The sequence below is a fragment of the Dryobates pubescens genome, chromosome 2 (assembly GCF_014839835.1).
Source record: "Dryobates pubescens isolate bDryPub1 chromosome 2, bDryPub1.pri, whole genome shotgun sequence".
In the NCBI taxonomy this organism is placed as follows: domain Eukaryota; kingdom Metazoa; phylum Chordata; class Aves; order Piciformes; family Picidae; genus Dryobates; species Dryobates pubescens.
Genome location: NC_071613.1, coordinates 34,294,729 through 34,321,735, shown reverse-complemented (window position 1 = coordinate 34,321,735; position 27,007 = coordinate 34,294,729). Strand labels below are relative to the sequence as shown.

Below are 27,007 nucleotides of genomic sequence, written 5' to 3'. Positions count from 1 at the left end.
ATTAGCAATGTCTGTGGTAGCATACCATTTGGCCTCCTTGGTTTCCAGCTCATACTGGAGTTCCATCATGTCTGGTACTGCTGCACTCATAGGTGGAGTTACCTCATTCAGAGCACAGAAGTTGACTATCAGACGCCAGTCTCCATTTTGCTTTTGCACAGGCCACACTGGACTGTTGAAAGGTGAATGAGTTTTGCTGACAACATTCTGACTTTCCAACTGAGAAATCAGATTCTGAATAGGCACCAAAGAGTCATGGTTGGTTCTGTATTGTCTGTGAAGCAAAGTCTGAGAAGCAACTGGCAACTTTATATCCTCTGTCTCATGCTGTCCCGCGACTGCAGATTCATCTCAAAGCTCAGGTGTAATAGACAACTTCATTTTTTCTCCATCAATTTCTACAGTTGCTATTCCAAAAGCCCATTTGTAACCCTTAGGGTCTTTGAAATGCCCTTCTCTCAGAAAATCAATTCCCAGAATACAAGGTGCATCAGGTCCTGTGTTTCTTCCACTGTTTACCAGTTAAACTTATATCAACTTGTGTCTTAGTTAACTCTTGAGATCCACCAGTGACTTCCAGAATAGTTATAGGCTCTGATCCCTGATAATTTGATGGTATTATGGTGCAGTGAGCTGTGTCAACCAAGACCCTCTACTTCTGAAATTTTGGAGTGCAAGGCCACTGAATGTACACATCCCAATAGACTCTGTTGTCTGCGTTATTCCTCTCCTTCCCCTGGTGGGAGGCAGGGCACCCCTAATTATGGGGAATACATCCGCATGTGCAGTTAGCACGGCGTCTGGTGTCAGAGGTGGAATCACTGTTGGAGCTATTAGAGTTGTTCTGGGAAACTGAGGAAGTAATAGCTACCCTTCTGGTATTGCTACCTTGGGCTCTGCCACTCTGCAGTTCCTCTAATCTCCTGAAAAGATTGGAAGTTGGTTGACCATCCCATCTATTCATGTTCTCACCAAACTGATCACGCAGAGTTATCCAGATACTCCCACATAATTGCCTCTGTTGTCTGTTTTGGTTTGACCTGTTTTGGTATGTATCCACCTGGAAGAAGAAGAATTGGAATTACCTCCCTGTGCCAGTTTGGATATAGAGGTTTTAAATTCCTCCTTCAGCTCTTTCATGCAATTCTCAATTTTTCCAGACAGAGTTTCGATGGCTGAAACCAAAGAAACACGTGTGAGACTATCCTCCAGTTGTCTCATTGGGTCAGTGAAATGGCCAACAGCAGGAGGCATGCCCCCATAATGTCATACCACAATTCTGCTTGCCAGAATAGTAGCATAATTAAGAGGAGCATGTTTGATGAGCTTGTTGGCAAGATCTGTTCCCACAGGAATTTCATCAGGATTCAGAGTACCATGGTCTCCATACATCACTTCTCTCACAGTAAACTCTCTCAAATGCTTAATTCCCTCATTCATGGTGTTCCAAGGCTTAGGGTTCCATGGAACGTCATCTCTGGATGGGTACCTCATAAGAGCTGCCAGTACAAGGCATGTCCACAGAGAAACCTTACCAAGACACCTGCCTAGATGTCTATCTATTCCACTGTCTTTCGAGAGGGTTCCAAGCTGAGACACTGACTTGTCCCCCACTACTAAAGCAGGGGCACCTGTATCATAGCACCTGCCTAGCCATGTCAGAATTGGCTCATTCTCTCCTCTAATGTAATCCTTTCTCACATGCCTAATTTCCTGCCTGGGCATGTTAACTGCTTTAATGTCATCTTGATCTCCATCATCTTCATCAATCACATCCTCTTGAGGCTGCTGTCCCCATAATCTTGATGATACTCTCCATAGGACCTCTTTAAGTTCAGAAGCACCTCCATTAGCTCCTGGCTTACCAGAACCTATATCCTGCCCTGCATCTACACTATCCACTGATACTCTCAGTCATTCAGCTATATCTTTAAGGCAAACTTTCTCTCCATTCTCAGAAGGATCCTTTTTAACAGAAGATCCCTGACCAGCAGAGGGATCTTGCTGCTCTTCTGCCTCTGTATCTGTCTTGCATCTGCCCCTTTTATCCAAAGCTGTGATTTGTTTAACTGGAGCTGCATTCAAATGTACAGCAGACTTTGCAGAAGCAGAAGGGGTTTGCGAGGAAACAGCATTGGCAGGTGGACTTTGGGACCCAACAGCTGCTGCAGAACTCGCTCCCACTCCTGTTGCTGCAGGTGGAAGTGATTTTGCCTCCTTAATGGCTGCTGGTGGAGCCATGGCTGCAGCAGCCATTGTGGGCTGAGTCTGCCCTGCTGCTGGCTGAATGCCAGAACTGCTGCCATTCTCAGTCAGCGCTGCTTTACCGTTAACTCCTGTCTGCCTGTTTCTCCCTGTTTGTCCTGTCTGTCTCTGCATTGTCACTGGTAATTTCTGCATTTGAATTAGAACTAGCCCTATGCTGTCTGTGTCTGCTGCATCTAAAAATAGAACACCTATTCGCTGCATGTCTCTCTCAGTACAGTGCCATTAACAAGAACACATTAATTATTACCGATAACAGAATCACACATAGCTAATAAATAATTTTGGGATCCCAGCTGCTCACATAACTCTCACCTACAGGAATGCTGAATTAATGTATTTCTGTGGGAACTGTTACAGTCTTATTATCAAATCTTTTTAAGCCAAATAAATCCTAAGCAGTGGTCATAGAATGTAATGGGTTGAGGCAGACCCCCTCCCCACCACGGGCAGAAAATAACGACTCAGACAAACAGATTGCAAAAGTGATGGAAAGTTTAAATGGAAAAGTGGTGAATGTTTACAGAGAGCCAGAAGCGCAGTGACAAAAGAGATCCCAAAGCATACCCAGAAATGTCCCATCCCCACCTGAGGGTACACCCAAGACCCCCAGGGCTCCTTCTTCCCCCCCCCCCCACTCCATTGCTAGGCTAGTCTCAGCTGGTCAGATCTGAGGATGCCCATCCCCCATGGCCTTGGGCCTAGCCAGGCCCATGACTGGGAGACATCTCCCCCAGTTACTGGGTGGTGGAGAGAGAAGAAAGAGGAAGTGCCAGACCCCGCACTGGATCTTATAGTGGTGCAGAGAATTATGGTATGAAATACCTAATTTCCTGTGTCCACCCCTCTGGGCTAGACTTCTGGACACAGGAAGTAAACACAGCAGAGGGCACCCAGCCCAAACTGCTACAACAGCATTTTCAGCTTGTATTTAAACCAAAGGAACAGTTTATATGCCAAATATCTTCCCAGCTTATCTAACATCAGAGCCATGCAACATCTATATAAAATCATCATCAGAGCAGAATATATCAAATGCCACAAAACCCAAACCAGCTTCATTTTGCTTCTTTAATGTGAGCAGGAATTAATCAAGCAATTGCCCCATGTTGGGTATCAGTTATTTTTTGTAATGTGGTAGGTTGAAGTTTCCCTCCAACATTAACTTTGCAAGACCAGCTCAGTTAGAAGCAAATGAAGTTGTATTTACAAGCAAAATCTACACACTACAATGGAATGCAATGGATATGTACAAAATATGCAGTATTTACAGTATTATACAGATATTTGTAATAGCAAACATGAAAACCCCCCTGGTCAAGAGACCAGGGAAGCCATTCCACTCCCCCCCCCCCCCCCCCCCCCCCCCCCCCCCCCATTCCCCCTGTCCCAAGGGAGAAAGGAGCGGAGAGGGGAGCAGTGGGTTAGACTCAGCCAAGGCCAGCTGAAGCACGCAGATTCTCTCTCCTGAGTGAAGCAAAAACAGCCAAGATCAGAAGAGAAGAGAAAAGGGAAGGGTTGTTATGGTACAGCTCCTCTTATTCTAGGTATTTACCCAAAGAATTTGGTTAGAATAATACTTTGTTTTCCTTGGTTTACACCCAATAGTGATTTATTTATATTTTTTCTACTTTTCTGCTCAAGACCTGTAACTAAATTTTAAAGGCATAGCCTAAAACCACCACAAGCCTTAATGAAACAATTTTTTTAAGTTTTGTGAGAAAATCCTTTCTTACAGAAGGCTGCATTCATATTCAAGAGAGAAGTAGTAATCCCCCAAAATAATAAGTTCTGACAGTCTTCATAAAAATCTGTGTCAGGCTAGAGGAATGAATCATAAACAGCATTCCCTTTGAGGGTGACACAGGTTGAATTTCATCCTTGATGCATTCTGCTTTGGTTGTTCCACCCATGTGCTAACAATGCTAACAAAGAACTAGATTACTAGTATAATAATATTTGCATCAATGAAGATTAGGCAGAAAAGCACCTAGAAACTTTCTGAAGTACTATTGATTTTGTTTTAGTAAAAACGGTGGAGTGGCTTGAGTTCATACTCATGTTTAAGACTTGCCTATTCTAGAAAACCCTAGTGGTTGCTTGTTCCATTCTTGATTATGCAGTAGATTGAGGCAGTATTTAACTTGAAGTCCATGGCTGCATTCTGTGCTTGCTAAGCAGGTCTTTTTAAAGCTAATATTACCATGTTTGCAAGTTCTATTCAACTAGGAAGTGGCTTGAGGTGAGACAAACTGGTACATTTGTACATCTGAGAGAAGCAGCTTTAGAATGAATTCCTGGGAAGCAAAAGAAATCTCATTTTTGAAGGAGATGCAGTTATGAAGGAACTAGACTCGTGTACCTGGAACCTGTGGAAGATAGAAGTTTAACAAGAATATTGTGGCGCTTGCTGGCACTTGCTTGGGAGTTGCAGGGTGAGAGGTGCTAGATACTTCTGAAGTGAAGTAACTTCTTTATGTCCCAGCAACAGAGTCAGCAGTGCCTACTGCTCTGACACTGGCCTTCAGGAAAGACTGCAAATGTAAACCCAGTAAGAGGAGCATTAGATTGGCAGGGGAGCTGGTCAGGGGCCAAGCTGTACTTCAGCTTTGCCTACAGGCATCCTAGATCTGTTTCTGAAACTACCGATCATGAGGATGTATTGCCCACCCAGACTAGGCATCTGTTTGATTTATATGAACAGTGCAGAAATGATCAATCATTATCAGACAAAGATTAGTGCTTTACTCATGAAGGCTCAGTAAGAATTTACTTACAAAGCTTAATGAAAACGTGCAACTGGACTGTCTGGACTAGGCACATAAATCTTCCCCACCGTGCATTTTCCAGGATATTAATGGATAGTTTTCTGGTTTGAATTCAAACATTTGATCCAAGAACTTGAATTAAGATTATAATCTTACAAACGTTTGTGGTTCAGAACTGTTTAGAAGTGGTGGTATTAAATTTTCATTATTTTACTAAAGCATTCAAAAATCAAGTGGTTGTTTTTTTGTTTGGTTTGTGATATTTAGATTTCTCTGCGTGGTGTCAGTAGCTATTTTGTGGGTGGTTTATCCTAGGAATGGGATTGTTTCATGCTGTGGTGAACTGGAAGTGTGGACAAGAAAGAAAACATTCACAAAGCTTTCCTCAGAACTTGCATCCAAACACTATCCTTTGCTACTGGTTATCGCTCTATTCTCTCCCTGTGATTGATATTACAAGCTTAAAAGCTTAGGTTATCTAATCCATCTACATAAAGGAAGCAGAAGGAAATAAAGTAACAAAGGTGTTCCTGAATTTAAAGTACTTTATGTAGAGAGAGTGTATGTGAGCACAATTAGTAAAAGGCTTAAGCTGGAGTATGTGGAAAGGGAAAGTGCTTCTCAGTTGCATCCTCTCCATCTCCATTTTGAGCATTCACAGCATCAGTTTCATGGTTTGCAAATTTAAGACATATGTGTTCTGTGAACTGAATTTAGTGGGAGTATTTTCAGGGATCTACCTTTCATCTATAAATAATAGCAACACTATTCCTGATTGTCCAGTTTTTCCATTATGCTGCCCTAGTGAAACGGTCAGTTAAAGCACAGTTCGCCTTGTTTGCAAGTTGTATAGCATCAATAACAGCCTTTGCACATACTTTTGTCGTCTTCCTTCATCTCCTTCTATCACTGGACCTTTATCTCAGAAAGAACTCTGCAGGTTGTATTTTTCAGTATCTCTGAGACCAATTTGGAACAGTTATAGGCTGGTGTGTTGATGGATTCCTTTGTATGCTTTATTTCAAGATATTGACATCCTCTTTGTTTTAACCTGGTCATTGAGAAACAGCAGAGGAGACTAGCAGAGGAAGCTGTTCCGACTATTGATTTTTCTTGTGCCTTTTGATGGTTCATTAATTCTTCTATCAATTGCTTCTTGGGTAGCTGTCTGGATGTGACCATTACTAGCCAGCAGAACAGGGGCTGCCATGGCTGGGTGAAGCTGTAGCTGATAATGTCAGCTTTACCTTCTGAATTCTTCTATTTACTAGTTAGTCATGTAGTTTGGAAGCAATATTCATCACCCTACAAATAGTGAAATAACTGCTTTTTGAACATGACATTCTTTTATTCTTTCTTCCACAGTATGTGTAGATACCAGAAGACTGTAAGCCATCTGATTTCACCAGAGAGATAAGAAGAGTTAGACAAACAAAACATTGCAATAATTAGTCCTGTGCATGGATTGTTCATATAGGAACAGTATGTTCAAGTTTGTTTCACTAGCAGTGACTGGTATTGCTGTTATGTTCTTGTCAGCTATATTACAACTCAAAACTGTCTGGTAATGTATGCTATGGCTGTTTGAAAGCACTGTGTTCAAGTGAGGCTCCTAGTATGTCAGAACCTTGATGGAAGTCCTATTTTACCATGATCGAGGAAAAGTTGCATGTTGGAAGACAGTAGGCAAATCACTATTGTGTAGAAGTTGAGTAAGGCAGTACTGAAAATAGAGCAGTAATTGTAAACCTATTTCTGGTACTGTGTTTCTTGCTTATGAGTCACTCTTGTCCCATTAATTTCTGAGAAGGATAGCTGTGATAATAAATTTGAAAGAAGAAGCTGCTGATTTTATTTCAGAAGTAATTATATCACACAACCTGTGTGTAGTTACTATATGCAAGGCTTGGGGTTTTTTGTTTTGTTTTTACTGTGCAGGTTCAGATCACAGTAGAACTGTGACACCACGTAATTTTTCAGATGGCTATTCTGAGGCTGTTTAGAGCCATGGAATGCAATTAGAAAGCTGTAGTTCACGGAGAGAGAAATTATTTGTGCCCTGTACATGACCCGTACTTCTTTTACATGAAATACATATGTGTGCTCTGTATAAAGGATACTGTTAAGGAGTGATAATACGCAATAATTGATTCTAATATTGATCTTACAGAGAAGTATTCTCTTTTAATGTAGATAAATGTTATTTGTGTATTTGCCTGACTGCCGTCTAAGTTAGTCTGTTGTGCCTGGTCTTTTGTTCTGACTGTTAAAAGTTTTCTAAATAGAAAAATCCATGTGTTACAAAGAAACCCATGAAACTCACTTTATTGATGGAGAATATCTCTTTTCATGGATAAATAAAGGAAACCCTGTCAATGCCTGAAGCAATATGACTAGACTCTTGTCAGGATGTCCTTAATTTTGCTCTGAGTTCTGCCTCTTCCCATGTATGCAAAACAGGGTTTGGTAGAGTGCTACGGTGGCATGTAGTCATTCTTCAAATGGTGTGTGTGCAGTCCTAAATAGCTTTGTGTAAGATGTTCCCCATCCAGTAAAGTTAATTGCTGGAGTGTAATTTTTTAGCATCTGGTATGGGCTATTTTGCTTGCCTGCATGGAACACTGGGAAGTTTTCTCCAGCTGGTGGCACAAATAATGAAATTCTTGTAATCAGTAGGTCTCTAATACGTTGAGCTTCCCCCCGGGGAGGGCTTTGCTAAGTTTTTCACAGCTAGAAGCCACTCTCTGTACATAATTTCAGAGCCCAGAGAGGTGTGAGGCCTGATGTGGGGGAAGTGAAAGGAGAAATTTTTTCCTAAAGGAATTTCAGCATCAGCATTTTAGTGTTAAGGTCTTCTGGAGTTGTAGCAAAAGTGGTTGCATTCGCATGTAACTTTTTGCCATAGAAATAAAAAGTAAGCGGGAACCTGTCTTAAAAGAAGAGCAAATAGCAAAGCACAAATTCACTTTACAGTTTCAGCATTTTCCTTTAATGTTTATATTTAGTGTTAAAAAAAAATAAATTTAGATGTAACAATATCAAAGATAATGGCAGATACTCTGTGTTCTGTTTTGTTTTCTTGTGTGTTTTTGTTGGTTTGGGTGTGGGTTTTTGGTGGGTTTTTGTTTGGTTTGGTTTTGTGGTGTTTTTTTGTAATGTAAAACATTCAGATCCATCACAGGAATATCATAAGGGTTACTATGTTGTGTGTAATTGACACTTTCACTGATGGCAGGTGTAGAACCTATTTAGATAATATTGCTAGAGGTCAAGAAGGTGCTGGTTTAGTTTAAGCAAAAGAGGTTTATGCTATATATTTGGCAAATCTGAGTCCATGAAATGCATAAACGTGCTGCCTGTCGACATTATCTTACAGTATAAATAAATGTTAATGTATTTGGAAATAACCATTTTCAGAGTTAACCATTTTCAGAGTTACTTATGAATCAGAACAAAAGCAGGCAGTGGCACTGTATTGGTGTGGTGGATTTTGTTTGTGGATTTTGGGGTTTTATTGTTGCTGTTTTAAGAAAAAATATGTTTATTCAGGACAGCTGCTTGGAGGGAGGCATCATAATAAATATCACATCACTACAAAGAGTGGCATGCATAATTTTCTGAATCTGTGTGATAGTGTAGTTGTTAAAGTGGCAGTGAAATAAATGTCTCAGTGGGGGTGGTTCCTCCTTGTTTTTTTATTTGGTTTTGTTTGCATCAAAGCTATTTGCTATCTATTCTTCTCTGCTTCTTTTCATCTGAAGGTCTGTAGCATTTCTTGTAAAGCATTAATATCACATGTGTTCAATATGGGGATTTTAGCCTGAGATGCAACTGTTCCAATTCATGTTTGTATTCACCACCACTCCCCGCCCTGTAAGCAAACCTTGTTTTTAAGGTTGACTTATCAGGAGCTACATGTCTGTGGCTGCTGTCTTCAGAGCATGTAGTACAGTCAGAGAAGTCTTTCACCTGACCTGCTTCTCTGTTGAGGTGCTAGTTGTGTGTGTTCAGAATACTGTTCTGTATTTGCAGCACACTCTATTGGATCCAAACAGAGAGATGCTGCCCTAATAACTTTATATTATTGACCCACAACCGATGAATGACATTGATCCTAGCTTTTTTTTCTTTTTCCTTCTTTCTTTGTCTTTTTGTTTTGGTTTTTTCCCCCAGTCATGAGACCAAAGCACCATCTTTGGTGCGAACACAGTTTTAACCAAGGAGGGAAATAGAGGTTTTCTCTAATTACTCTTGCCATTGGCTAAGAAAAGACTATGCTTCTTCTAACCTGACTTTGGTAACAGCCCTGGTTTGTGTCTGCAATATGGTAAATTACTTTAACAACATATCAACATTTTTGTCTTAAGGTCTATCACAATTTAAAATTTTCTTCTGAAAAGGAACAAAGCATGCAAATGAGTTTGTTTGCATGTTTCCATTTTGAGTGTTGCTATACAGGCATGCAGTGCATGAGAATTTGCCCACAGGTTATTTTCTTTGTTATCACAAACAGAAAGCACAGTTATTTCTTTAACTAGATTGAAGATGTGCTGTTTCATTCCTTACTAAGTTATCATTTTCCCGAGCCAGGCTCACATTTCTTCCTCACTAAATTTCTCATGCCAGATAGTTGTCACTGATGCCAGATATAGTGAAGAGATAAGAAGCAAATTTTGAAATACTGTTTTTTTTCAATCAAATTTGCCTATATCAGGCATGCTTAGAAAGAAGTGGCTCCAGCCTTAAAATCTGAGGGTGTATTTGAAGTGCTAGTTAATCCATATCCAAAATTCAAGAGATTTTTGCAGTCAGTGATGGTGGTGTCTTCGATTGTTTTTGCAAGATCACTTTCTTATTTTTCTCCTTCAGTTTGTTTTGTGGATCTTCTAGTTAAGTGTATGCATAGCTGAGGTGGTCTACTACCACCAAATGAGCAAGTAATCTTTTTTAGAGACACTGTTAACTAATCGGCTTCCCTAATGATGAGTTATATAAGAAAGTTAAATTAATCTCATCTTAAATTTCATCTTTCCTTTCTCTAATTCCAGTTCATGGGCCACATTTATGTTCTCACTACTTCATATCCTATGATTGTATTGTAATTTTCCTAATCACCAGAACTTAGCATTTGTGTAATTTCAGGAGTGGGAATGAGCCTTTTACCTAGGCTGCAGTGATCCCTCCATCACTCAGGAGTGTTTGGGAAAGTAACTCTGCTGACTGGGAGATCTCCTGAAAGAGAAGGTCCAGTCAGATAGTGTGGCATACCATAGCACACTTTTACTGAAATACAGAGATGGAGACAAGTGCAATTGTTGACAAACATCTCCAGTGATGAATGTCACCTCAGTTGTGTAGCCGTTTCTTATTATCATGTTGGTTTGTATTTTATGGTACCAGCCAGTCCAGTCTTAACTTTTATTAAACTAGTTATACATAGCACCATTGTAGATATATTAAACATGTGGAAGTGTTATACCTACTGAATGCCTGTCTGGCAAATATCAAGGGAGCATTAGACAAAAATATGTTAAAAGCATTACATTAATTTTTAATGCACAAAAAACAGTTCCTCATTTAATGACTCATGTTATACCAGTTGTGTAAAATGTCCATTAAAAAAGTGCACAGTAGAAGGAGGGGTCAGTGTGTTCAGAATGATGTGGCATGTGGGGCAATGTTTGAAGCAAATAATACATCCAAAGTGGTCCTTAAAATTTTCTTTCCATTCCTTCATTTAAAGATTTTATCTTTCTGTTTGGTTTTAATTTGTGATTCTAGCTATATTTCTCCTCAAATTAGGACAATGTTGGCTTTTGGTTTGTTTGTTTCTCATCTCTTCATCATGAGGCACCTTCTTTGGTAGTTACTTGGGGTTTTCAACTGTATGTGTGTCTGTTTTGTTTTCCAGGAAGCCATTGTATGGATTATTTCAATATAATTCCAGTATGATTGGACTAGAATCATTAGCTGACCCCTCAGATACCTGGGAAATTATAGAGACTATTGGAAAAGGCACTTACGGTAAAGTCTATAAGGTTGCAAATAAGAAGGATGGGAGTCTGGCAGCAGTAAAGATTCTGGATCCTATCAGCGTAAGTACAAAACATTAAACTAACTTCATTGTTAAATTAAAAGAATTCTCAAACAGAGTTGAAATGTAAATCCTATATGTGAAAGGGGTGAAAGGGTCCTGATGGAAACGATTTTGAACAGTGCGTTGCCAGAAGGAGTTTGGTACCAGCACCTGAAAGATTCAATTTACAACTTCAGCATCTTGTGTGCTATTTGAAGACAGCATTTCCCTAGTTTCTTTTTTTAAGTCTACATAATTCTTCTGGTACAAATGTAGATATCTGTGCTTGGAGCATGCAAATACAAAGCACAGGGGCATGCCTCTTAGGGGCCTGCTATAGTAGGGAAAATATAAGATACTCTTAATGTTCTTACTTTATTCTGTGTACTACCTGAAACGACTACTTTTGCCATCACAGAAGTACTGTGAACTCTAGCATATTTTATAGTTGTCTTTTATAAGTGGATAATATTGTGAGGCAGCAGTTAAGATAAAAACAGAAGAGCACAGCTCAAATTCTCAAAGGTAGTTTTCTGCCAGCTCCAATTTTAGTGGGTATTAAATGCTTAGCTTCCCCTGAGAACCAAAGCCCTGATTTTCAGTGGATGATTTAATTGGTAGCTGCTCAGGTTAGATCAAGTTGGAGATTTGATCATGGCAGCTGCACCAAAATATTTGCTGAAAAATGTTGCCTTTCTGTCATCAACCACTATGAAACTCATTTTGGTTTTCTCTGGTTTAAACCTGAAGAAGATAATGAATAAGATGATATCCCTTTTTAGAAAAATGTTTTAAAAAAGGAAAGTACATGTAAGAGCTTACCTTTTTTAAATGCAGAAACAAGGAAGTAGTGCTTTAGGGCTGTTCTGAGCTGTGGCTGCTGTGCTGATATTAAACAGTATTTTGTAGTTGTCACGGAATTCTTTCATGAACAGATACGCTTTTTTCATTCATTTTGTTTTGTCTCTCTTTAATTATTTCCTCATAAGAATGTCTTTGTTTTTACTGATGTCCCATTTGTGGTTTTTCTGATACTGTTTTCTGTTTGTTCCCATCCGATGACCATAGGAAAAAAGAACGAATCAGAGGTTCATGCATTTACATTTATCTTACACGTTAAAAACACCCGTGTTTAAAAACAGGTTTAAATGCCACCCATACAATTTCTGCGTGCATGTGTAAGTTTCTTATTTAGGCAACTGAGTGAAGTTAAGTATGGTTTTTATTTTTCTGGTTTCTTTTTATCTGTGAGACTTTATTCTTGATTTGTACAAACTTACTGTGTTTATATGTACTGTATGTTTGTGGTTTTTTTTTATTTAGGATGTAGATGAAGAAATTGAAGCAGAATACAATATTTTGCAGTTTCTTCCCAATCATCCTAATGTTGTTAGATTTTATGGGATGTTTTACAAAGCAGATCAATATGTGGGAGGACAGCTCTGGCTAGTACTTGAGGTAAAACCATTTTGATTATATTACATCTTAACTAGCAAATGTTGTTTGGTTTCTGTTTTGTATTGTTTGAAGAATCACAGGCTTTCGTGATTTTCTGACTGGGGTCATTAATCAAAGGATTGGTGATAGATGATGTGTAGTATCCTACTGTTGAAGATAAAATCCAAACTCAGGGAATGCCCTTGCATTTTATTTCTATTCAAGTTGTTATTTTTATGTTTATGCAATTTTAGGATTGGTGTAACAGAGCCAGCTATAAAGCAGGCTTCCCTGCTTTCCCACCTAAATGTGCATCAGTGCCCTTTTTAAAGTATTACTATTAGGTGTGAATTGGTCATGAGTTTACAACTTCATTTTGTCCCAGATCTTTGTTGACTGTCAAGAACAGTGTGACTGACAGCTGCAGGAGTGTTTGTGGGATATATTTATTTTCAGAGTCAGTCCTTCATTTAACATATGCTACCAAACAGCTGTCAGCCTGTATCATTTTTCAGTCACAGCAGGCTTGGATAGTTTTGAAGTGAGGACATACTTGTTGTTACAGTTGTGGGCTAGAGAGAAGTTTAGTAGAGCCTGTCTCAATAACACATTTAGTGCAATGAAAGCAAGAAACAAAAAGCTTTTACTTAATGGCTTGTCAGCAAATGGTGAATCATGCATTTTCTTTCCTTAGATGATGCTCTCCTGTAAATACATTTAATTACTGATAGTGAGCTAAATATAAAATTCTCTTCTAATGAATTGAAAGCACAGATTCCTGCAGAACTCGCCAATGTTTCAGATAATGAAATGTTTCTTCAGGAACTTACTTATAGATTCATGGAATTGTAGTATGGTTGGAGTTGGAAGGGACCTTCAAGATCATTTATTTCTAACCATCCTGCCATGGGTAGGGACAGCTCCTACTAGACCATGTTGCTATTTATATAAAGTGTGGCTTGTTTATCATGTGATCTCATCCCTTCTGTGAACTATAACTTGGAGTCTAGTGAAATTATCTGATGCAAGGGGGAGTAAGTAATACATAAAGGAAAAGATTGGCATATTGTAAAAATTAGTGATTGAACCAATATACATTTGAGAGATGCAAAACTTATGTTTGTAGAACTTTTTCTACCATTCTCTTGATCTATGCTGTTGTATTTTAAATTTCATACTGATAATGTGAGATGAACTTGTGTTGAACTGCCTGTGATGTCTGTGTGGCTGAAACGTTGTTAAGGACACTGGCCTCAAAACAAGATATAGAGGAGAGAATTCAATGAAAGAAAGGCAATCAATCCTCCCCTATTTTATTTTTTTTTACTGAACAATTATGAATATTAAAGGAAGAAAAAGAAGAGAAAGGAAAGAGGCGAATAGCTGCTTAAGAGGGCGTGGACAGTAAACTAATGGTGTGAGTTAAAAATGTATTTCAAAATATCCTTATTTTACTTTCTCTCCTCTTCTTTTGATGTATGGCAGCCCATTAGTGGGAAATGCTTGCAGGAAGATGATTTTCTGGATCAGAATGTTTCATCTCAGTTGTTTGGAGCACATGCCATCAAATCTCAGTATAGAGATATGGCTTCTGTCTGCTTTATATCGCCTGCCAGCAGGAGCATCGATGGAGTGAAAGTTTAAAATGACTGTAATTTGTTGCCTTCCAGTTATCAAGAGCATCAATCTTTTCTGTCTGGCCTTTTCTTTGCAGCTTTTCAAAAAGGCAGTGCACATATTTTTGTGAAAAACTCAAATAATGTAAATTTTATATATAATTCCTCTTTTAACAACAAAATAGACTCCTGATAATTTTTTTTTTTAGTTATATTTTATAAATTACACTTTATAATCTTCGGTTTTTACTTTCCTCCCCCTACCCAAGCTGCTGTGATATATTATTAACATTGCTAATAAAATATGTTCTAAGGTTGGGTAACAATGTAAATAACTGCAAGGTAAAAATCTAGCTGGTCCCAGACTTGCGTTATAGTGCTGTTTTGCATAGTAGGTGTTTACAGCCTAAATAAGTATATTAACTGAGGATATTGTCTTGTTTTTTTAACCCCCACCTAACAACTCACAGCTGTGCAATGGAGGTTCTGTCACAGAGCTTGTCAAAGGCCTGCTGAAGTGTGGCCAACGGTTGGATGAAGCTATAATTTCATACATCTTATATGGTGCTCTCTTGGTAAGGATGTTCACTGGGCTTGTTATGACAGCAGAGGGTGCAGTTTACTCATCTCATACATACATTCTCCATTTATAAAGTATGGTAATATTGACAAAATTATGTGGGCTATTATAGCAGCAGGGGTTGTATCAGGCATGTAATCTGGTAGACAGATGTTTCTGTAGAGTATGTGCAGATTGTCTTCATTACATTCCCTAATAGTAGGGTAATTGTTTTTAAATAAGGAAGTAAACTTATTTTTGTTACTGCTGGTATATAGGGCCTTCAACATTTACACAATAACCGGATCATTCATCGAGATGTGAAAGGGAACAACATTCTCCTGACAACAGAAGGTGGAGTCAAGCTCGTTGACTTTGGTAATGACCACTTCCCATTTATTTTCCTGATACATGCAGTTTAGCCAAAGGCATCTGTTTACTTTCCCCTGGGAAGGCAGAATGCCATAGTGAGAGACTTTTTCATAAGGGTATTCAGAATTATATTAAGAAGGAATAGTGGAAAAGAGTCTTGATACAGCAAGAATAAAAATTCTAACCAAAAATCAGTAATAGACTTTTAACTTAAAAGCTTAAGCATTATAATTTAGTAATTAAAAATAGTTCTGAAGGTACCATTTTATTTACAAAGCTCTTTTGCATTTCACAAGGAATGTCAGTTTCAGGGCAGTTGTCCTCCTAATTTAAATTTAGATACTCTGTATTTTGCATATGAAAAGGAAATCTTCTCCTCTCTGAAATGGTTTTTCTAGCCTTAAGCATACTTTTTGCCTCTGAGCAGAAGGTAAAACGGTCCCTTGGGTCCAGAACCTAACATCCATTTAATTTGTGATTATTGCTATTAGGTTTGAGCATTGTCAGTCTAGAAATATCTTAAGAAATGTGTGGTGGAGAAAGATATATAGATAGAAAGGCACTTGGCAGTAGAATTTGACTCAGTTCAGCAATTAGGGTTTTTTTCTCTCTTTTTCTTTAAACATGAACTTAAAAAAATAAGGAAATGCTTTAGTCCCTCAGATACGTATGCAATAGTATGGAAAATCTTATCAAAGATACAGAAACAGATTATTATAGAATTTATTAATAAAACCATATAATACAGAAGGTAATTGGTAATCATCATTCAGAATACTGTTGTATGAATAACAGATGTTTGTTTAGCGGTGCATGAAGGTAAAGAAAAAGAGCACAAAATGAGATTAGTGTAAAATGGCATGCTAAAAAATTCTGCAAATAGTAATATTTTTTTCAAAATATCCAAATTTATTAAATGCATGCAGTGGAAATGAAATTTAATATTGGTATTGTCATGGTGTTACAAAGTTAATGTAAAAATCTATTGAAGATGATAAAGTGAGTTGGGAAACAGGAGACTCTTTAGTGTCCTCTAGGGACAGAAATTCATTATGTTGAATGGTAAAGGCAACAATTAAAATAGTGCTGGGAGAAACATGTAGCCTTAAGCAAAACTTGAAGTCTCTGACCTAGTACAAGGGTAAGAACCCCTTCTTATTTGGGAGAATTTTGGCACTATGATCTTAGTTGGTAACTTCCAATCTGGGAAGAGTTGGCTTTTCTCCCTAGAGCAAAAGGTTTTCATCAGGTATATCAAAGGCCTTAGATGCAGCAGAAGCTCAGCTTGGAGCTTTGGCTTCCAAAGGCAGATCAGTGTGCTGCAACTGCAAGTGGCACATTCAAGGAAACTGAGAATCTCACCCTTTCTGTTGTCCTATGGGTGTCTCTGATCTTGAATTTTGGTTTTAATTTCTTGTTTTGTATTTTCTACTTTTGAAGTTACAACAGTAACTGTAGAAAATTATGACAAATATGACTACCTCAGGAAAAGACATGACTGAAATCTTGAGTCTTTCCTAACAATAGCAAGAGAAAGCCAAGTAATGCCCACCTATCTGTGGGCTTCAGATGGGAAGCATCAAGTACCAAGCTTCATTAAGTTGCTCATCTCGCCCACTGCCATAGTCACAAAAGGGTCTCTGGGAACAAATTGGGACTGACTCACAGGTGATACTGTTTATAGAAATGTCTAACTTGTTACAGAAAGTAGAAACTATATAATGAAAAATGCATGTTGTTCAGGAAGAGAAGGGACTTGCAGTTCAGACAGTTGAGTGGCATAAAATTGGAGCCTGTTCTTGCCTCTGACAGTGTTTCTGTGTCATGTTGGCAGGTCACTTGCATCAAACTTTGTAGAAGTGACCGTTTTGTTCCTCATTTTCCTGGTAGCCAGTTTGAAACATCTTGTCCTCCTTTGCAGGAGAGCTTAGTGTTCTTGAACTGCAGCTGAGATCTATTACAGGTCTTTTTGAGGCATATGGAGTGCCTGAAAATGGAAAGATCTCAGATCAACTACCCAAAACCAGTGGATGCTTTGCATATTTTTAAGTAATCCCTGGAACTAATAATCCTCTTCCATTTTGCAGGAATGTTAAGGAGATTTATTGTTTGATCAGGAGAGAAGAAAACATGTTAAAAGGAAAAGAATTTTAAATTTAATATAGGATTGGATACCCTAAATGAGTAACTAAAACACAAATCAATAGGGATAAAAAATATCAATGACTACCTATTGAGTGAATGCTACCATCCTGTCCACAGAATGAGACAGAATCTTGGCAGGGGGAGGGGAGAAAGTTACTTCATATTCAAGGCTGTGTATGTGGATATTAGGTCACAGAGAGGATTACACAGATAGTCTTGATTAGGTTTTTTTTTTTCCCCCTTTACTGCATGACTTTGCAGCTTGCTCTTTCTTTGTCACACATTTCTTGCCTTTACTGCTCTACACAGCATGATATATTTGAAATAATGCTGTTCACAGTGTAAGTCAACCCAAAATGTCTGCAGCTTACCATTCATTTATGCTCATGCTCACTCACTCTATCCTGCACTCTATCTCTCAGCAGTTTGGTATTCTGCGCTGTTTTGGAGTGTCCTGGGCAGCAGCTGCAAATTAACCTAGCTGTAAAGAGAGCAAAGTTAAATGTACAGAGGATTGCTGTAGGTCATAGGCATTAACTGTTTCACAGCAGTACTCAGGAAATAACTGAAGACTTGCAATAACACTGAAAAAGAAATACAGAATTGAAGTGTTGGAGCCGGCAATCAAATTATTTAATTTCTGAGTATCACTTTCTTACTTTGGCATCAAGCAATCTGTATTGGATGTGGTTTTGTCTGATTTTTGTCTCTGGGTAATGGAGCAGGCATCAGGCTGCTGTGTTTTTAAGTAATCTTAAGGTGAAATATGTTTTTAATTGATGCTGGGTTTATGACAATTTATTGGAATGCTTCTGAACTCTCAATTGTATGCTGACCAAGACACAGAAGATGATTTGCTGTTAATGTTTGTTCTGAGTTGCAAATGTTTTTTTTATTTCACTCTGGTTTGGGGTTTTTTTCATCTGTGTTTCTGCAGTCCAGCTCCAGTCGGCAAAGCACTGAAGCACAGTCTTTAAGCATGTGCTTAACTCCTTAAGTACAATCTTTGGTGTGAGCTTGGGCTTCTGTACTTTTCTCATTAGGAAAAGATTGAAGCAAGTGGGGAAGCCTCTCCAGATACTCTAGTGAAACAATTTTCCTGCCAGCAGTGTTGAGGGAATAAATTTCTGAAACAGAAGGTTTAAAGTCAAATTGTAATTTTAATTGTTCTTGTTTATACTCATAGAAACAGCATAAAAAAGTCTGTGATATTCAGGTGCCAATTGAATTTTTGAGTTTGAATCAAAGTGCTTTGGACTGAGTCATTCAGAAAAAAATCTCTGAGTAATTCTGAATGAAACCAGCAAGCTGAAATTAATCAAAGAATTCAGTTCAAATGGTGCACCTACTTTGGCAAGGCACTCTGCAGCTGTACTCCCAGGCTTGGGGTTTGTTTTCTAGATACTTGAAATAAATTGACTGAAATTACAGAAACTTGAAGCAAGGTTTTGATGTGTTTTCTTGCAGGTGTTTCAGCCCAGCTCACCAGCACACGGCTGCGCAGAAACACTTCAGTGGGAACCCCGTTTTGGATGGCACCTGAGGTAGGCAAAGACTCCTATTGGCAAAGTTGTCTCCATTCATTGCAATGCACACTTTCTTGTGAGTACCACATAGCCCTCTGTTCAGTACGATGAATGTACTATTAGAATATACAAAATGGATTTCTAATGAGCTTTGTTATTTTCTTCTCAGTAATGTTTCCCAAAAAATACAGTTAACCTGCAAATTACTGAGGGTCTCCTTGAAAATTTTTTTACTTTCCAGCCAACAATCTGTTTTGGTGTGCTTAACTGTGCTTCTAAATACAGACTGGGAGAAGGAGGAATTCTGGTGTTCCTGTCTTGCTATAGGACTCTGCAAAACCCGGACTCAATTGTGTGTCCTTTAACCTTAATCATTGGCTGAGAACCTATGCACTTAGACACAGGGACCAGCATAGACTAAAAATGGAGAAAAATGATCTACAGGCAGCCTACCCAAATATCATAGACCATATTTTTACATACTACTGCCTAGACGTAACTCTTCCTGTTTTACAAAGCTCTAGAAAGCTTTGACACATAGTTGAACAGAAGTGCCCTATATACTTTCCCTAAATTTGTTATGAAAGATGTTATCCTTTGCCCTCCCCATTTTAAGAAAGAAAAAAATCTTTTTGCAAGGTATAGGCTATCAAATTAAAAAATAGGGAATGGAAAAAGAATGAACTATTTATTTTTAAGTTGTTAAACCTTCATAAACAGTAGTAGCCCTATTTCTGTTAAAGACTACTAGACTTATTTGAATTTTGGGGAATTTGCATGTGTTATAAATGAGAGCACATGCATTACATATGAAAGCACACATCTATTTCTGTATGTCAAACATTGTAAGCATTGTGCAAACATTCATTTTAAAACATTTTATACTTTGTATACATCTGTTTCATTTTCTAAGGAAGAGTGATTATAGCTGAGCAGAGAAAAGAAGCTGCTGTAACAGATCCAAAATTGATCTTGCACAGTCTCACAAAGAATGGTTGATATTGTACCATCTCCATAACAACCAGCTTACGTCACAAAAGAGACACAAGATACCTTAGAAACCACTGTGCAAGCACTGTTTATGGAATCACCTTGGTTGGAGACATTCTGAAACCTTTATAAAATAATCCTCCAGTCAATACTGGCCATATTCTGAAATATATTACTGATCCTGGATTATTAGAAGTTATTTTACAGTACTGTTTAGCTTGAATAATGACCATCAAAGGCAGTAATCATGCCACATACGTTTTCCCATCCTGCTTGAAAATAATAATTCTTGAGATAAAAAGTCAAATAAGCATAAATTTTCATCTGAAAATGTGTGTAACCAAGGTGCACAGCACATCAAAATAGGACCAGAAGTAGCTTTGAATGCCTCCTATTTTGAAAAGATTTGTCGAAAGAACCAGCCCAGTGCCGTACACAGAGTAACTTGATTCATATTTGCATGCCTTTGCAAACCATGCTGATCAGGCTTCATAGATGTAGCAGTCTGCAAAACAGCTATAAGATGCTCAGATATCAGTTGTGCTGTTGTTAAAATGGCTTTTAAATGACAAGTTGCATTAATACTTGTGCTCAGGTTACTATGGTTGCTTTCTTTGTGTTCATATGAATGATGTGCAAGATGCAGTTTACCTTACTGCTGGGGAGGTCTTTGGTATTTTTAAAATGTGCAGCCAAATATTTATGTGAAAGATGAAATGTTAGGACTGCAATGAGCTGAAAACTCTTCTTGGATAACAGCTTCTTAAGAACAGTATTTTCTAGAGACTGTGGTGAGATAAGCTAAAGCTAGAAAAGCACTTAAGAGTTGCAAAAATCTTGCTGCCTAGAAGTTTTGACATACTACATAATATATATCAGTCCCTGAAGTACTATAAAGTAATTGGGCAGGAAGGAAGTGTTAATAATCAGTGAAATAGAAAGCATGAAGACAGAATTAATTTTTTTGTAATGGGACTTTCACTGTCTGTGAAACATACAAGCCTTAGTCAATGTATAAGGCAGGCACAGGATCTAAACTGGGAGAAAGATGGATTTAGTCTGAAAGGGGAGGAGGGGTGAAAAAGCTCTTCCTCGGAGTAAGAGACTACAGGAGTGTTTCAGAAATGTGCAGTGAACCTGACAGGGAATGTTTTCCAGAGTAAACCCCAGGAAAATAAAACCCAGAGAAAAATGATGCAAGATTAGTCAAGATGGCAGATGGGAATAACTGGATATAGGCAGGAGACCAATATGTTGGAAATCACAGAATGTTAGGGGCTGGAAGGGACTTTGAGAGATCATCTAGTCCAACCCCCCCTGCCAAAGCAGGATCATCTATACCAGATCACACAGGAACTAATCCAGGCAGGTACTGAGAAACACTAGATCAGCCTGAATCAGAAACAGTCTGTATAATGAGGAAAACCATCATGTTTTAAGAGGAAGCTTGCAAAATATATCAAAGGGCATGGTATTTGCAATAGTAAAAGGTCATAGACAAATAACAGTCACTGAGGGTATTGCAAGGTGTTCTGTTCAGTATTCTTGCTGGCAATACAAAAAGCAGCTGCTTAACAGTTTGAGTGACTCAAACATCTTAGAGGGCTCTTTTCTTCTGATGATGACTGAGAGGCATGTTTAGCACCAGCAGGACAAATCAAGATTTGTCCTTGAGCATTTGTTTAGAGCAGAACATTTGATTAACAAAAATTTTGCTGAAAAAGGAAAATACAGGGGAAGCAACAGAGAAACTTGGCAAGGATGAGTCAGTTTGGGAGCAGCTTTAAAGGAGACTCACTGAAAATCAGTCATTGCTGTTTAACCTAATTAGGGTTGTCTCACACTTACATAGACATGCAGAAACTGAAACACTAAATACAGGCATGCCAAGAAAAGAAGGCAGGATAGGTTAAGTATGGCAGATTTTTAAAGGTACTTATTGCCAAACACTTAAATCACAGGAAGACTCCCATTACACTTAAATTGTGTTGAATGCTAGCAGGAAAAACCAGATTTGAAACTTTTCAACTGAACTGCCTTTATGTCTCTTAACATACAACTTAGTATGTTTTGTTTTCAACCTTCATTGCAGAACTGAACAAGATCTAGATCAAACAGAATTGCAGTTTTCCATTTTCACAAACATAATAATCTAATTTTAAGAACAGAAATAGAAAAAGATATCTGAAGCCAGGAAGAACTGGAAAGATGCTGAAGGTGATTTAAGATCACAAGGAGTATACTTTTATATTTTACTGGTAACTACTGAAAAATGACAATGAAGCATTTGTATTTATATTTTAAAAGGAACATAAATAAAACATAGATGATCCTTTGAAGAATTTTGTTTGGAAATGTGATACATGACACTTGGAAAGGCTGAAACATTAGCAAAGGTATATGAATTCTGTAATAGTAAGTTGACCAGAGGTAAAGTCCTGGTTCCATTTTCCTGTTGATTTCAGATGTCACAGTATTATTTTAAGCTGCGTCAACTCTGTATTTTGGATATTTGTTACCATTTTGCCAACATAAGGTAATTATCAGCAAGACTGCCTCAAGAGACAGCAGATTGCCTTTCTTCCTTCCATCAGAATAAATATCAGAAGTGTTAGAACAATAGGTGCCTAGTTTAAATTCTCTTTTTCCAGTGTTCATTAGTATTTTTTTAAACTTTAAATCTACTCATATATGTATGCAATAAATCTAACCTTGAAACAATGAATAATATTTGCATTGTTCTGATACAAAGTTGTGTCTCTGATTGATCTGACGAAAAATCAACCACACTGGTAAAAAAATGAATCCATAAAGTTGTTTTCATTAATCTATTTGAAAACTACATAAAGGGAAAATATAATTTGGCAAAGACTCACAGCAGTTATTCCACTGAAGTCAATATTCATAAGAGCTGTATTCAGCCTTTGAATTTGGTGTCCCCCCCCCCAAAAAAAATAAATAAAAAAATCTTCCTTTTGGTAGATTAGGTCTGATTTCTCTTATTTACCTATTGTTGGAGAAATTAAAAATTTACCCAATAGTCCATTGAACAGTAAATACATTTTGCATATAGTTAAATACTGCATTGGAAGAACAGCAGAAACAATACCAGAAAAATTACCAGAAAAGAGAACTCCATCACTAACCTGGGCTTATGTTTTTAATTATCTCTAAACAAGTACAGTGGTACATTTCCCTGAAACTATTGAATGTATTATCATTTTGTCACACTTCAGCCAAGCTTATTTGCTAGCATCACAGGACTCAGGGTCGGCACCCTGTTAATAGCTCTAGATCTCTTCGCTTTAATTCCTTACTAGATAAAATTAGCTCTTTGGTATGCATATATTCACTACACTTTGGAATTCCAACTAAGCATGGGATCTTGTAAATATGATTTATAATGAACTGTAGGAATCCACCACTTAGTAAAACAGGATATAGATTTCAAGAACATATATACACTTCTCTTTCTGCTTCCACACCATTTGAAAACAGTTTTCCAGTGAAATGGTGTGCATATTTTATGATAAGCATAGGGAACTACTACCCGCTCTAAAACAGAAAATTTTGAAAATATTTCTGCATAAGATCTTCCATGAAGGTGTAATAACTCTTCTTACAGCTAAATGATAAGACAGATCATTGAATTAGCTCTTATTACAGTGTTTGGTTGTGTTGTTCTTTTGCTTGTTTGGGTTTTTTCCTAATGATTTACAGTAAATAAGATAAGATTGAAAACATAATTTACAAAAAATTACTGATTGTTCTTAGGAAGAAACTTCTGAAATGGGAATAGGGAAAATTGATGCTGCTACTGCTTTTACAGAACTTGTATTTGCCTGGCATCATGATTAATTAATGGTGAAACACTTGAAAATCTCACATTTAGTAGGTAAAAATAATAAGTGTGAGATCTAGTAAAGATAAAGAATGACAGCATTATCTCATTCATAACATGGGCTCTTGTTACACTGTGATTGGAACAATTACTTGTTGTTTAACTTTACTATATTTGTGATAGTACATTAAGCCTAGAGTGTAAAAGAATTGCCTAGTTGACATTGAAATTGCATCCCTGCTTTCAGGAGGTTAAACTACTAACACACTCCAATGTGTTAGACATTATTTTCAGCTGTCTTCTTGAAATGCAGTGCTGGGGTTGTGTTTGTTTCTGTGGTCTATGCAGTAAATAGAAATGGGCAGGCCAGAAGGGAACTACTTCGGTCTAAGTATGGTGAGGCAACAGCAGGGAAGAGTAGGAGCTGTTGCTCTAAATAAATAGGGCAAGACTTGTGTGGGAGAACTGAGGGACATAGAAGTGGAATGACTTGCTTAAGGACTTGGAGCAGGTTGTTAGCAGAATGAGGGATAGAATCAGGTCTCTAAATGGCCGCATAAGACTAAAATGCCTGTCTCTCTGAGATGCCACCTTCTGAGAGCTGGCTGGCCTGATTTAAATGAAGTTATCCTTTTGGAAACACACATCTTTAGGAATTTAATAAATAAGCATGAGAAACAGTAGTTTCTGCCCTGTTGGTTTTTTTCTCCCAGCTTTCTTATAAGATTTTCTGTGGTTCTCAAACCCAAGCTTTAGCAAGCAGCAGTAGTAAGGAGCTACATTCAAGTTGCTTAAGGTCCAGAAGGAAAGCAGTGGAGTTCAAAAAAGATGAATTGGAATAAAGAGGTGCCTGTAAAGGAGGTGGCCCGTAAGAGAGGCAGAGAGCACAACAGGACAGCACCAGCAAGCTCTAGTTGCAAAGCAGAGTCTGGCAGATGCCTTTAGGGGAGCCGACCCTCCTCACAGGCTGCCTGGCAAGAGTGGATTGAAAAGGATGTGGCAGCTGGAGGGAACCTCAGGGAACCTTTGCCAATAACCTTGATAACATGACCATAATCTTGTGAAGAGATGTGGAGGCATGCAGATGCTTGTTTTGTTCTAAACAGCAGCTGTGGAGAGGTTATAAAAGTTTCATGTAGAGTGTTTAAAGATTTTTAAAAACAAAACCAAAAACAATAGAGAAAATAATTCCAGTACCACACTGCCTTGCACATTTCCCTACATGAAATGTGTTTGCTTATGGGGCTGGAGCTGCCTGAATTCTCCATTTCATTGTAAAATGCCATTTACAAATCTGAGATGTGTAGTGTATGTCCTTACTGCTCAGGAATAGATCTGTGGGTCAGTAACAAAATGACACTGTTATTAGTGTTGAAGTTGTGATGGTCTTGTGGTAACAAGCAACACAGATTTGTTTGCTCAGGAACTTATCTGGTTTTCCTCACAGTATCATTTGATCTAGTAAGTATTATGTTTCCTTGCAAGTGTAGCTTGCTGCCAAGTGCAATGTAATGGTCTCAGGAATATTTCATTTGCGTGAGTTAAAAATTGATTACTTGTCATACAATTTATTTTCAATGAATCAACATGAATTGTTAGAATTACTCCTAAGAATTACTTAGATTACTATTTTGTTTGTTTGTTTTGGTAACATTTCTAACAACATAATAGTTTTTTGGTATGTGATGAGACAATTTCTATCGTGATAATAAATAAGGAACTGAAATCCAAAGAAGAAAATGAAGGATGATAAATAAGGAACTGAAATGTAAAGAAGAAAATGAGGGAATATGGAATCAGTTTCCATTAGAAATTTGCTCTTTTTAAAATGATATGACTGTGATTGAGGGAAGGAAGCGAGGAAAATAGGAAGCAAGGGAGGGATAGAGGTAGATAAGGGATCACATTGGCCTGGATTATTCAATATCCCCAGTACTGCTACATGCTGTCATGAAAGACTTTTTTCCCCCCCCAGTGTGTAGAAATTGTACTTAGTATTGTATTTTCTATGTAGATAAATTATTAGGTTACATAGTGTCAGGTGGAGCATAGAAGTCCAGTTGGTTTATTTCATCTGGCTTACATAGCTGGCTGTTCTGTTCTCCTTGCAGCAAGGGTAACACATTTTTTGTGCCACATTCATTTTACGTACGCAGTGCTTTTCAGCATTGTGCTCACACACCTCATAAGCTGCTTAGTTAGCTACGTCAGCTAAGTACAGCACTGCCTTTCTTCAGTATCAACCTTTTTAACTCCAGACTTCTTTCTTCAGGCAGGTCACCAGCACTAATTGGGTAGCAGTCATCTCCAGGTAGCAGATCTGCGCTGCTATTTTTGGTATTGTGTGTGCTTGCAGCTATACTTTGTATGTGCACAGTGTGTACTAAGGAGAAATGAAAGCAAGGCCACGTCTAGTAATTTGGGGCAAACTTAGAAGGATTTGATAGATTTTGCTTCAGCTAAATATGCATACAGCTGTTTCTCTGCCCACAAATCAGTATGACCACTGTACAAGTAACAGCTAGTTCTTTGTATTACCCATTTTCCTTCTTTTAAATCTCCCTGTGATCTACTTAAGGGATTGCTGAAGTTCAAAGAAATCTTTTCATTGATTATAGAACAAGTGGAGTTATATCCTTGAATGTGAAGTCTTATTGTCAGGGTGTGAATCATCATGCTTATCTCTGTGAAGTTTTGGGTTTGGGTAGAAGTGATGAATCACAAAGAATGCCTAAACACTGACTACTCTAGATTCCTTCTACTTAGTGTCCCAGATTTGTTTATGTGCTTTGTTACACCAGTGAATTCCCCCCCACCTCGCTCTGTCCCAGTGTGACCCTCAGCACAATTAGTGTTGACAACTGCTGTCATGTTGTCTGTTTCTCTGTGTGGTGTTTAGGTGCTTTTCATCCTGCAGAAGTATGGCTGGGCATGAGATCACAATGAGTGTAGAAGGTGGTAGCCTGTCTCCTTAGCAACCTGGGACACAGTGTGCGGGTAACCAGCCCATGCCTAAGACTTGGTGCTTGTTCCCATGGTGTTTAGTGGCAAATCTCAAGATTAGCTACATCACCTCTTGAAGACTGGGCACGAGCATGGTGTTTGCAGCAAAGCAAACTACCTCTTTCTATTTGCTTGTACAAGCAGGGAAGGATTTTGCTCGATATAAAATAGGTACAGGTATAGAAACAAGTAGCATTTTCTTCTGGGCTCTGTCTTCATGCCCCACTTAGCAGGCAGGCATCAGGAGTGCTGATAAGCACTCTTAGTTCCAGAGCTCCAACTGAAAAGGACAGATGTTTTAAAAAAAAAAAAAGAAAGAAAAAAAAGCCTCTTTGTGTTTGGCTTTTAGAGATTTTTTGCAGGTAGTTGCAATAGTTTTCAAGGCAAAACAGGATTGGGGCATTCCCAA

The 27,007-nt window shown here is 38.2% G+C and overlaps 1 protein-coding gene across 1 annotated transcript in view; it reads left to right on the top strand.

Annotated features, from left to right (window-relative positions):
• MYO3B (myosin IIIB) overlaps nt 1–27,007 on the top strand; it is a 193,080-nt gene that overhangs the window by 17,019 nt on the left and 149,054 nt on the right. Inside the window, exons 3-7 of the mRNA XM_054173114.1 lie at nt 10,945–11,128; nt 12,433–12,567; nt 14,633–14,737; nt 15,000–15,099; nt 18,706–18,782. Coding sequence (XP_054029089.1) covers nt 10,945–11,128; nt 12,433–12,567; nt 14,633–14,737; nt 15,000–15,099; nt 18,706–18,782 — 601 coding nt within the window. The remainder of the gene's footprint in view (nt 1–10,944; nt 11,129–12,432; nt 12,568–14,632; nt 14,738–14,999; nt 15,100–18,705; nt 18,783–27,007) is intronic.